This window comes from Scyliorhinus canicula, chromosome 18 (genome assembly GCF_902713615.1).
Source record: "Scyliorhinus canicula chromosome 18, sScyCan1.1, whole genome shotgun sequence".
Lineage (NCBI taxonomy): Eukaryota > Metazoa > Chordata > Chondrichthyes > Carcharhiniformes > Scyliorhinidae > Scyliorhinus > Scyliorhinus canicula.
This window is the reverse complement of record NC_052163.1, coordinates 28,032,386-28,045,536: the sequence shown is the minus strand read 5'-3', so window position 1 is coordinate 28,045,536 and position 13,151 is coordinate 28,032,386. Positions and strand designations below refer to the sequence as shown.

Below are 13,151 nucleotides of genomic sequence, written 5' to 3'. Positions count from 1 at the left end.
GAATTTAAATCAAAATATTGAAAATATTCAAGTTGTAAAGTTGAACAAACAATATTTAGTGACTGGAATTGCTGTTTTCTCCATTACCTTTATCACAAACAGCATCTCGACTGCTTTAGAAATTGCCCAGGCCTTAATCATTCAGTGCCTATCTGAACCGGCCACATTTATATTCTCTTAATGTCATTCCACTTTGCATTCTCTGCTCCTCCCAGATACAAATGTTGTGGGAGTCTCAAAGCATGCTTCATGGCAGTAACACATTCCAACAGAATACATTAAGGAACAGCGATATAGGAGTGTAACATGTTGTGATTCGTCCCAGGGGATAGTAAACAGAGTTGAAGGAAAATAATAAATTGATCCCACAGGTGCCAACTCAAACTTGGAATATAGCTGCAAGGATACTGACAGCCAACCAGGGCATTGACTGTTCTTCATGTCTGACATGGACAGTTAGCATCAGTGGGTTATTCAACCATTATTAATATTGCTGCTTAACCTATCCCTGCTCACTTCTGATGTCGACACTTGAGCTTCCGAGAAAGGACCAATAGGTAACATTTGGAAATGTTAACTTTTGGTCCCTGTTTCCCTGTTGTCCGCACGGGTTTGAACCAATTTTAACACCCTAATTCCTGCGCTGGTTGAAATAATTTAATTCAGTAGAAACAGGAAAGCAAACCTAGAACCTTCTGATCCATATGGTTCAACAACTCTGAATCTCCTTTGATCCTAATTAGCAATTTTGAGTGTTCTTTATACCTTAAAATGAAAGAAAACTGCTACCTAGCAACAGCTTTTCAGGCAGTTATTGTACTGGTAAAATTTCTTTCAAAAAAAGCACCACATTTCACAAGACAACTCAATAAAGTTACAAAAGGGCTGAATTTCATTTCACCTCTACATGCACAGGGATCTGAGGAAGCGGAATGTATCACCTTGGTAAACTCATTTAAAAAGAGTAACTCATTCACAGGTGGAGTGATCACTCAACATCATGGTCTCCAGGCAGTTGCCAGGAGAAAGAACAGGGAACAAAATATATTGCATCACTCAACATCCAATCTCTACTGTACATAATCCTCCAACTAAGTTTCACAAACAGTAGGTTGGCCGTTCATTTTACCTCGAGCCTGACAGGGAATATCCACCACTTTCTCAATCTCAACTGTAATGTGACGCTCTGGTTCCAGGATTAGCTGTGGTGGCTCTGCAAGAAGAGAAGGACTGAATAGTAAGAAGCAGAAACACAGATTCTTGAGCCCGATGACTATATTTCTGTTTACCTCTTTGAAGAAATGTGAATTAAAACGCAGTGGAAAATTTATCATTGGTAAAATCTGAAGTAACTTTCTTTCAATTATTCTGAGGAGTTATTTCAAAGTATTTTCAAACCATATCCTCCTTAATCATTTGACGTGTGTTAAGTTAAGCGAGTCAATTTTCCATCCCTTTGAGTGAAATGGTTTCTGTATTGGCCAGGTCAGTAATCAGCAATATTTATCCCAATTGTAAAGAGAATATTGGGGTCCAGTGTCATGGAACACACACACACATAATATGCTGCGATAACAGTGTTGCAACTGGCTAACTGTTTACTCTATTGTCACCATAAATTTCCATAGCTACATCTCAGTACTACTATGCATGATCACTGCATCGTACCGAATACCTACCTGCCACCTGGAACATTTCCCCCCCCCCATCAGTTTGAGTGTCTTGGGTTTAAACAAGCCAACAGATAAAGTTAAGTGCATTCTTTAAACTAAGTTTTACAAGTAACCAGGGCTATTGAAATACAGGGTGCGATTCTCCGGCCCCCTCGCCGGGTGGGAGAATAGCAGGAGGGCCTCCCGACATTTGTCATGCCCTCCCGCTATTCTCCCCCCCCCCCACGCCCGACCCACGCCACGAATCGCCGTTTGCTGTTTTTTACGGCGAGCGACGATTCGCCGAGGCCGATGGGCCGAGCGGCCTGGCCTTCACGCCCGTTTCAACATGGCAGCAAACACACTGCTCGCTGCCGTTGTGAAATGGGCGCCAGATGCCCGTTTGGGGCATCTGGGGGCCCGATTGGCACAGCAGTACCACGGCCGTGCCAAGGGGGGCATAGGCCCGCAATCAGTGCCCACCGATCGCGGGCCGTGCGTTCGTAACGGATGCACTCTTTTCCCTCCGCCGCCCCTCAAGATCAAGCCGCCACGTCTTGTGGGGCGGCTGAGGGAAAAGACGGCAACTGCGCATGCGCAGGTTGGCGTTGTCCAACCTGCGCATGCGCGACCGACGTTATCGGCCGCGTCAGCCGGCGTGATGCTTGACCTGCGCCGCTGCGCCGCCGTGACCGCGCTCCTAGCCCCGCCCGGGGGGAGAATCGGCCCCGGAAGTGGGCGTGAAGGCTGCCGTGGGTCACGGCCTGTCCCACGGCAGCCTTTACAATTGCGGAGAATCCCGCCCACAGTTTCTGCGCAAAATGCATGTTGTTGTGGAGTTTGGAGTTGAAATTGTCACCAACCCAGTGCTATACCTACACCACATACTGCAAAACTTCAAGAAGACGGCTCACCACCACTTTCTCAAGGGTAATTAGAGATTGGCAATAAATACTGGCCTAGTCGTGATTATAGGATAGAATCGTAGAATTTACAGTGCAGAAGGAGGCCATTCGGCCCATTGAGTCTGCACCGGCCCTTGGAAAGAGCACCCTACCTCAGCTCGCAGCCCCACCCTCTCCCCGTAACCCCATCCAACCTTTCTTTGCACACTAAGGGCAATTTATCATGGTCAATCCACCTAACCTGCACATCTTTGGACTGTGGGACGAAACCGGAGCACCCGGAGGAAACCCACGCAGACAAGGGGAGGGAGTGCAAACTCCGCACAGACAGTGACCCAAGCCGGGAATCGAACCTGGGACCCTGGAGTTGTGAAGAGACTGTGCTAGCCACTCTGCTACCATGCCCCCCCCATATCCAAATTCTCAATAGTGCAACTGTCCGGCTCAAGTGTTAGATTACCAAGTCGCTACAGAAGATCCAATTTGTCATCATCAAGTATGATCAGAGCTAACTCAACCCCTAAAAGATCATCATAGAATTTTTTTTGCCGTGCAGAGGGAGGCCATTTGAGCCATCAAGTCTGCACTGGCCCTCGGAAAGAGCCCCCTACTTAAGCCCACACCTCCACCTATCCCTGTAACCCAGTAACCCCACCTAACCTTTTTGGACACTCAGGGCAATTTAGCATGGCCAATCCACCTAACCTGCACATCTTTGGACTGTGGGAGGAAACCGGAGCACCCGGAGGAAATCCACACGGACATGGGGAGAACGTGCAGACTCTGCGAATGTGCAGACTCTGCCCACATCCCATGGACAAAAGAATAAAAAGAAAATCTGCAATAAAAATGCAACTTGACTTATTCAATTAAGAAAAATCAGTACTCTTGATGATGCATTGCGGTTTAAGTTTCATAATACTGTGTCTCCTCTAACTCACCATGAGCAACGTCATGGAAGATCTGCCATAGATATAGCTTTTGACAAAGAAACATTGAAAAGGAACCATATTGCAGTCCAGTCAGAACAGAAACATCAGTCTGCTGCAGCAATGTGATATCGTTGCAGATTCTGAGAGAATTCTGAATACTTGTATCTGACTGGAATGACAAGGAAATGAGATTTAAAAAGTGACTGGGAAACTACGGGTAGAATCTGGGGTCTTTACAAAAACAGTGACAATAAAAATGATAGTAATTATAAAAAATAAAGTAGTGGTTTGTTCCTTGAAGTCAACAAGCTTCTTAACCCCTTTCAATGGTTGATTAAATACATCAGCTTGATTCAGAATCCAGGCATGTAAATATTCTGTGATCAGACCTGCAGAACGTTTTGTAACCATTATACAGGTGATTGTTATAGATCCAGGAATTTTCCAGGCACTCACCCAGCACTGACAAGAAGGCCCCTGCATTGACTGAAGGAACACTACTGCTTCGGAGAATGGCTTCGCATTCATAGTACCCAGCATCATGCAGTTTTGGGTTCAGGATGGTCAATTTCCGGTGGTAATCGCTGAATCCGCTTCTCAATGGCACCCCATCCTTCTTCCAGACAATACTTAGCTTAATTAGTGGCCTGAAAAAATAATCACAAAAACGCAAAGATGTTTCTTACGCTGTTGATTTGTTCTCCTGGTAGAAAGCCTATTGTAATTATACACAAATGGTCAAAAATTCCAGGCGGTATCGTCAGACATCATCAAACACAATCCAATCCTGATCCTATAATCAAGGCGCATCAACAGTGTGAGCACTGACTGTATCAAATTACCTAGGTTACCATTCCAGGAGATTGATGAAATATAATATTTTTCAGTTGCTGTTAAAAGTTATTGTGGGGAAAGGGACACAGAATGAAACTGAGTAAATAGCTACACTCATGTCTGAGCATGTGGGCAGGGGATTATCTTGTTCTGCAGTTACTAAGATAGTAAACCTTTAGGCGTTGGAAAAAAGAGGAAGGGATATGATATGTCAAGTTAATGTCATGGCATATTTTCATGGCTAATTCAAGATTGGCATTAGCTGAATCTAGTCGATTGTCTCAGTTAGAAAATGATGAGTAACAGAGACAAACAATGAGAAAATAACTTGCAGAAGGGCCATCAGACTGCGGTGGGGTGTGGGGGAGATGGGCAGTAAGAGAAGCAATTTCCAAATAATTAATTAAAAGTCTCATTGGAATCTCATTTCCAAAAATCCCATAGAGATTATTTTCCTGAAATTAGAACATAGAACATACAGTGCAGAAGGAGGCCATTCGGCCCATCGAGTCTACACCGACCCACTTAAGCCCTCACTGCCACCCTATCCCTGTAACCTTTTTTGGTCACTAAGGGCAATTTAGCATGGCCAATCCACCTAACCTGCACGTCTTTGGACTGTGGGAGGAAACCGGAGCACCCGGAGGAAACCCACGCAGACACGGGGAGAACGTGCAAACTCCGCACAGACAGTGACCCATCGGGGAATCGAACCTGGGACCCCGACGCTGTACTTACAAATAGAAAATTGTTTTGAACATTTACCCGGCTCTTTTTCTACATGTCGTTTTCATTTTATTATTTATTTTCTATCGTGTCATTATCAAGACAGAAGTTTGATTTTTTCTTTTTTTTTCTTTCACTGGCACAGTCAGAACACTGTAATGGAATGTGAAACTCATGCTGTGCTTTTCTTTTACTGCTGGCCTTCAACGCATGAACTTCCTGTGTTCATAAAATGCTGGGATGACAGGACTTAGAACTGAATATTTTTGCTCTATGTCCAAAGTGACAGCATAAAGCAATCTTATGTCAGGTATATCAAAGGTTACAACAGTTTAAACCTTTCCCTTCACTACCCGAACCTCAGTAGAACATTGCCATACTGCACCAGCATGACCTTTCCGTTTAATATTCTTATGGGTCTCTGATCGATGCTGTCGAGTGCAACATCATCTGGAAGCCATTTGCTGTCAACTTCTATTCACTTGTGAATTGGATGCAGAATGCATAACGTGATCCGTTCTTGCCTCTTCTCCACGGCTTGGTTGATGTTTGTGGGGGACAATCGTCGGCAATGCACCAGTACTAAATTTGGAATAGCGTAACTGATTTCTGGGAAATTGTCCGTTTCGCAGCAGTAGCAAGATGTGGTATGCCAGCACTGATCCTGGGAACTGGCTGCAGGTTTAAAATGTGAAGTTTAAAAAAGGTCTCAGCCCAGGGCGAGGCGGTTAGCACTGCTGCCTCACCGCGCCAAGGACCAGGGTTCGATCCCGGCCCTGGGTCATTGTCCGTGTGGGACTCACCCCCACAACCCAAAGATGTACAGGGTAGGTGGATTGGCCACACTAAATTGCCTCTTCTTGGAAAAACGAACTGGGTACTCTAAATTTATTTAAAAATAGAAAAGGTCTCGTCTTGCTTATTGTACCATTTCTAACATCATGGAATGGGTGACCAAAAAGGTTGCAAATTTATATCAGTTCCGCAATTGCCGATAAGTAGCAAGTCAAATATTAAACCTGTTACATCTAAATAAACGAGGATAGGTCAATTTTACTGTGGGTGCGGGTTAACGGAAATGAAACAGTCCAGTGTCGTGCTTTTAGCCAGGTGTTTCCAAGTGTTGGCAGCACCGCGAATAACCCGCTATTGAACGGGATTCTGCTTCATGTCTGGACCCCGGCGAGGAACTCCCCGCCGAGGCCAGACTTAGTTCCATTTCTTGTACTAATGAGCTCTGCTCGACAATTCACCAATAAGGGGGCCCCTGCAGTCCACCTCATATGGGGAGGGCACCCTTGAACCTGATCCCCGGCACGGGAATGATGTCACCTGGGTACCTTGGCAGTGCCAGCCTGGCACCCTGGCAGTGTCCCCATCATCCTAGCACTGCCAGGGTGGCATCCAGGTGGCACTGCCTGGGTGGAGCTGCTGAGGGTACCAGGCTGGTAGTACTAAGAATACAGTTGTAAGTTTTGATGGGTTAATTAGGCAACAGTAATTTTGATACCTTCAAAAGCAAATACACTGTGGCATTTTTGCTATTGTCTCCAATAACAAGTAATTTTCTGCCGTGATATTTTGCTCTTAGTTTGAGACTAGTGAATAGTACTGTATGGAGGAGGCTGATGCGTCTTTGATACCCAAAAGTTTCACTGTACCGATTTACATTCAAATTAGTCCATCAACAGCACACGTGCAATGCGATCATAAAATACTGGGGTGAAAGGACAAATTGGCAACTTTGCATGTGGGACTTCAATATCTTCAACTTCTGACATTACAAATCACAGATGTGTATGACACTGAGCCATAACAGCAATGACATTGTGGCAACAAGAGAACATGCCCAAATCATATTGCTGATGTTGCAATACTAAGAACATTCAGATAGGTGGAAAGCACTAGCATCCAGGATAAAAATGCTTTTCCAACCATCCATTTAACAAGATCCAGCAGTTATAACTTTATTTGCCTGTTGGCTACAGGAGATCCAGGCTAAGGGAACCAAGGCTAAAGAACAATATATATTAAGCATGAATGGCATTCAACAGAAAATCAGCATGGATGGGTAGTAGAACCATGGGCGGAATTCGCCGCAGGCGGCCGAATTCGTGAAGGCCGTCATGAACTCAGCCGAGGTTCACGACGGCCTCGGAGCCCGCTCCCCGCACCTAATTCACCCCCACCCGGGGGGCTAGGAGCGGGCCTCCGTCTTTCTAGGCAGCGACTTCGTCGCGCCGAGAATGTGAAGTCATCCGCGCATGCGAGGGGAAAGAGTGCGTCCGTTTTGGACGCTGGCCCGACGATCGGTGGGCACCGATCGCGGGCCTGTCCCCTCACAAGCACAGTCGTGGTGCTCCCGTCCCAATCAGGCCCCTAGATGCCCCAAATGGGCATCAGGCGCCCGTTTCACGAATGCAGCGACCAGGTGTGGTTGCCGCTGTCGTGAAACGGGCGTGAAGGGTTGGCCGCTCGGCCCATCGGGCTCGGAGAATCGCCGTTCGGCGTGTAAAACGGCGAGTGGCGATTTTTCCGAACGGGTGGGGGGGGGGGGGGGGGGGGGGAGTATCGCGGGGGGCGCCAGGGGGCATAAAAAACGTCGGGGGGCCCTCCCGCAATTCTCCCAGGCCGCGTGTGGAGCGGAGAATCGCGCCCCATATTACTGACGTACATCACTCTTAGAAATGTCCCAACACCATACTTTTTTTAAGAGTATAATACGGGCAATAGAACTCTTACTGAGATCAATGAGATAGATAGGCAGAGTCAGACAGATGGACAGACAGACACACTCACAAAGAAGAAAAGAGGAACAGAAAGAAGGTGATACACTTTAATTATGTCACGCCAGGAGTCAAGAATAGGCTCCACAATGAAAAGTTAGTGCTTAACAAAATCCCCTTTGTTCTGTTGTTTTCCCACACTGAAGTGTGCCTGATGCTTTAACTCAGTGTGCTAAAGAGCTGGTTTGTGATGCAGAACAAGGCCAGCAGCGCAGGTTCAATTCCCGTACCGTACCAGCTTACCTGAACAGGTGCCGGAATGTGGCGACTAGGGGCTTTTCACAGTAACTTCATACTTGTGACAATAAAAGTATATAATTATTATTATGAGTTAGATGTGGCATTATCAAGCCAACATCACCTGCAGTAAAACAGACCCCCATATTTCCAGCTGTTTCGAAAACAAATTATTAACCTCACAGCAAATTGCAGAGTGTAATAATGAATTTCAATAAAATTATGTTATAAATTTCAAGGGAGGCCTTTGCGACATTTTTCAAACATTAGCTTAGGCATGTTCATATGATTCTCAACTCCTATGCGACTGCACTCAAATACCTACAAAGCTTCTTATGTACATACTGTAAGTCAAACACTAACACAGCAGTTATGAATGCTCAGAGACAGAACAGCTTCACAGTGCCCAGTCTCTCAGGTACTTCAACTAATAATATTAGTCACTTTTAATAAATAGCTGCCATATCTGGAATGTGTACTTTGTCATATTCAGTTTTGTCCCCTCATGTGTGAAATTTATGAATTATCTGCTGGTTTTTCAATAACGTTTTAATGCATGAAGCTCTCAGCAATTCTCTCTCCCTCTCTGTCCACTCCCCCCAATTCTGATCGAAGCCAAAGGTCGTAGTACACATGGGTACTAACGACATAGGCATAAAGTGCGATGAGGTCTTGCAGAAGGAGTTTGGGGCGTTAGGCAGTAAACTAAAAAGCAGGTCCACTGGGGTTGTAATCTCAGGATTACTTCCTGTGCCACATGCCAGCGAGGCTAGAAATAGGAGGATGGTGCAGCTAAATATATAGCTAAACTGGGGGTGTATGAGGGTTTCAGATTACTGGGCCATTGGGATCTCTTCAGGGGCAGGTGTGACCTGTACAAGAAGGACAGGTTGCATCTAAACTGGAGGGTCACCAATATCCTGGCTGGGAGGTTTGCTGGAGTCACTCGGGAGGATTTAAATTAGTATGGTAGGGGGTGTGGGAATCAGAGCGTTAGCGTAGAAGGTGTAATAACTGAAGGGGAAATAGAGAACAAAAATAAGAGAACAACAACATCACGCTGTCTGCTCAAACACAGTGGTTTGAAGTGTATTTGTTTCACCGTCAGAAGTATAGGATGTAAGGCAGATGAACCAAGAGCACGGATTAGTACTTGGAAAGATGATGTCACAATCACAGAAACATGGCTAAAGGAAAGGCAAGATTGGCAGCTGAATGTTGGAGGATATGAAATGAAAAATGAAAATCGCTTATTGTCACGAGTAGGCTTCAATGAAGTTACTGTGAAAAGCCCCTAGTCGCCACATTCCGGCGCCTGTTCGGGGAGGCTGTTATGGGAATCAAACCGTGCTGCTGGCCTGCCTTGGTCTGCTTTCAAAGCCAGCTATTTAGCCCAGTGTGCTAAACAGCCCCTGTTTATAGGATATAGATGCTTTACGAGAGATAGAGGGGGATGTAAAAGGGGTGGGGGAGTAGCATTACTGGTTCAGGAAAATATTACAGCCGTACTGCGGGAGGACACCTTGGGAGGACTCATACAATGAAGCAATCTGGGTAGAGCTCTGGAACAGGAAGGGAGCAATCACAATGTTCAGCATTTATTACAATCCCTCCAACAGCCAGCAAAAGATTGAGGAGTAGACAGGTAGAGAGATTTTGGATAGGTGCAAAAGTAACAGGGCTGTTGTGGTAGGGGATTTTAACTTCCCCTATATTGACTGGGACTCAAGTTAGTGCTGGGGGTTTGGATGGGCCCAAATTTGTAAGGTGCATCCAGGAAGGCTTCTTGATGTAATATGTAGATAGTCCAACTAGGGAAGGGGCAGTACTGGACCTGGTATTTGGGAATTAGCCTGGACAGGTGGTTAAGGTTTCAGTCACAGAATGTCTTGGGAGTAGTAACCACAGTTCGGTAAATTTTAGGGTGCTTTTGGATAGGGATGAGGGTAAGATGCTAAACTGGGGAAAAGCAAATTCGGCGATGGGCCGAATGGCCTTACTTCCGCTCCTATGTCTTATGGTCTTATGGAGAGAGCGGGCAAATGGAGTTGAAATCAACCATGATTGAATGGTGGAGTGGACTCGATGGGCCGAATGGCCTTACTTCCGCTCCTATGTCTTATGGTCTTATAGTCTTATGATAACATTAGACAGGAATTGGAGAATTTGGATTGGGTGCAGCTGTTGGAGGGTAAATCAACATCGAACATGTGGGAGTCCTTCAAGTGTCAGTTGATCATGAGTCAGGAAAGTCATATTCCTGAGAGAACGAAGGATAAGTATGTGAAGTTTAGGGATAATGAGGGATATTGTGAACCTCGTCAAAAAGAAAAAGGAAACATTTGTACGGTCTAGAAGGGTGGGGACAGTCAAAATCCTTGAGGAGCATAAAGAAAGTATGAAGATACTTATGCGGGAAATCAAGAGAGCTAGGAGAGGTCATGAAAAGTCCTAGGCAAGTAGGATTAAGGTTGGAGACTTGGCAAATGGAGTTTAATCCAGACAAATGTGAGGTAATGCATTTTGATAGGTATAACATAGAGGGGAAATATACAGTAAATGGCAAAACTCTTAGGAATATCGAAAGTCAGAGAGATCTGGGCATACAGGGCCACAGATCTTGGGAAGTGGCAACACAGTGGACAAGGTAGTCAAGAAAGCATATAGAATGCTTGCCTTCATTGGACGGGGCATTGAGTATAAAAACTGGCAAATCATGCTGCAGCTGTATAGAACCTTGGTCAGGTAACACTTGGAATATTGCACACAATTCTGGTCGCCACATACCAGAAGGATGTAGAGGCTTGTGAGAGGGTGCAGAGGAGGTTTACCAGGATGTTGCCTGCTCTGGAGGGTGCTAGCTATGTGGAGAGGCTGAATAGACTTGGTTTTCATTAGAACGACAGAGATTGAGGGGTGGCCTGATAGAGGTCTACAAGATTATGACAGGCATGGATAGAGTAGATGGGCAGGCACTCTTTCCCAGGGTGGAGGGGCGAAACAGGTTTTTTTACACAGAGGGTGGTGAATGCCTTGAACGCGCTGCCAGGGGAGGTTGTGGAAGCTGATACATTAACGGCGTTCAAAAGGTATCTTGACAAATACATGGATAGGATGAGTATAGAGGGATACGGCACTGGGAAGTGCTGAGGGTTTTGGCAAAGGTGGCACCAAGACCAAGACAGGCTTGGAGGGCTGAAGTATTGTTGTTTGTTCTAACACGCAACGCGAAAATAAATAGTTAAAAGTGATCACAGGTGCTAGGAGTACTGAAGTTGGTGGTCATTGGACTCTGTCCATGCTCACACAAGAAGAATGGTCACTTATACAGTTATGGACGGGTTGCTGCTGCCCAAAATACACTGCTCTATTGAGGTGAGAGCTTTCATCAGAAGCCACTGGATATTTCACTCACATGAAATTTTAATTTGCAGGCAAAAGTTCAATTTTCGCTTTGGTTTCATACTGTAGGTAATTTTTGCTGCACAAAACAAGTTACGAACAATTTGTAAAATTGTTTCCAATTTGATGTAATTGAAATTTGTAATAAATACATTAGTGATGGTGTGTATGCTTATGTATACTTGCGCGTAAATGGCTCAACAGCTAAATAGGTTGATTTGGTCAGTATTCAAAGTCAATTCTTAAGAACTTGCCTTGTACTTGATATGCTAGTCACATTTGGTTCCTGTGAAAAGGTTAACAAAACTCATGTGATGAATTTTTGTAACTCCCCTGTGTGATATTCACCTATCTGTTCAAAGAGACAGATATTAAAGCAGGAATTCTTTGTGGAATACATTTTTTGTCAATGCACTTTAGCTATAATTAACTTATATTTGCGCAAGGAATTACACATTATCAAAGGGTAACATAGAAATAAACAGAGAGACTGGGGATATTGAGAGCGAGAAGTTGTAAATTGTCCCTCAGTGCCAAAAGGTTAGGAGGAGCTACAGGGATAGGGAGGGGTGTAGGCCGAGGTGGGGTGCTCTTTCGGAGGATGGTGCAGACTAGATAGGTTGAATGGCCTCCTTTTGCACTGTAGTGATTCTTTGATTAATTATTTTTTTAAGGGACGGCACAATGGCATAGTCACAGCGGCAAAGACCCGGGTTTAAATCTGGCCTTGGGTGACTGTGGAGTTTGCATGTTCTCCCCGTGTCTGTGTGGATTTCCCCCAGGTGCTACGGGGTTGAATTCACGGTAAGGAAGAGAGGTGTCCCAAATATGCCAAGGTACCTGTAGAAAGGGTGTTCTACAAATTGATGCGAAAACTCTCAAATCAGTTTCTACAAACTCACTTATTACTGCATTCGTAAAAAAATAGTGTTTAAATACGATTGGTAGTTACAATCAGCTCATTCTGCAATATGAAATCAATGAATTTATTGATATTTTGGGTTCTGAGAGATATGACAGAAGGCTGACTGCACTGATGAAGTGAGTCTCTGTTAAACAAATTGAAAGCAAATTAATTGCCACCCCTTGACTGAAAAGTTTCAAGTGCCTCTTAATTTAGGTTAATAATATGTCAGGAAATAACTTAGCTGGAGAGATGTGGATGATCAGTGTCAAATTTGAATCGTCTGCCACCCTTTTTCTCCTAGTTTCTGTGGAGGGATAAACAAAGTTCACCCGGCGAATTTTTGCAAAACCCTAGGGGGCGACACTTGTCCTACTTGTACCTCCTTGTCCAAATTGTAGATACGACGACAGGAAATGCTGTGGACTCGTTTTCCTGAATCACATTCCAGCTGCAATTCACATTGCTGGAGGGAGAGGGGGGAGGAGTTTCAGATGATTTTCTATTCATGCAAGTTTCTAATTTGTATCTAATGAGAAAGGTACTGGAGAAGGTACCAGAAATAAGCGCTTTAACTATCTGGAAACACTGGGCTCTTTTGTCGAGAAAATAAGGCTGCACATGGTCTGGTCTTTGAATTATGAAACGTGTTTTCGCTTGTGTGGAAGTCAACACTAGTGTCTATATTCCTTATGCAGAGAATAGCTAGAATGCAGAATATGCTACCACAAGCAGTGGGCAAGATGAATAACATAGATGTAATTTAGGGGCAC

General features: G+C 44.8%; 1 protein-coding gene across 7 annotated transcripts in view; it reads right to left on the bottom strand.

Annotated features, from left to right (window-relative positions):
• The window catches only part of sdk2b (sidekick cell adhesion molecule 2b), a 1,143,109-nt gene that overhangs the window by 353,992 nt on the left and 775,966 nt on the right, over positions 1-13,151 (bottom strand). For all 7 annotated transcript variants that reach the window (XR_005458034.1, XM_038777821.1, XM_038777823.1 and 4 more), the window contains 2 exons: positions 3,946-4,136; positions 1,130-1,213 (listed from right to left, as the gene is read on the bottom strand). Coding sequence is in view for 6 of the 7 variants with exons in the window: in XM_038777821.1 (XP_038633749.1) it covers positions 1,130-1,213; positions 3,946-4,136 (275 nt within the window). In the remaining variant the exon portion in view is untranslated. The remainder of the gene's footprint in view (positions 1-1,129; positions 1,214-3,945; positions 4,137-13,151) is intronic.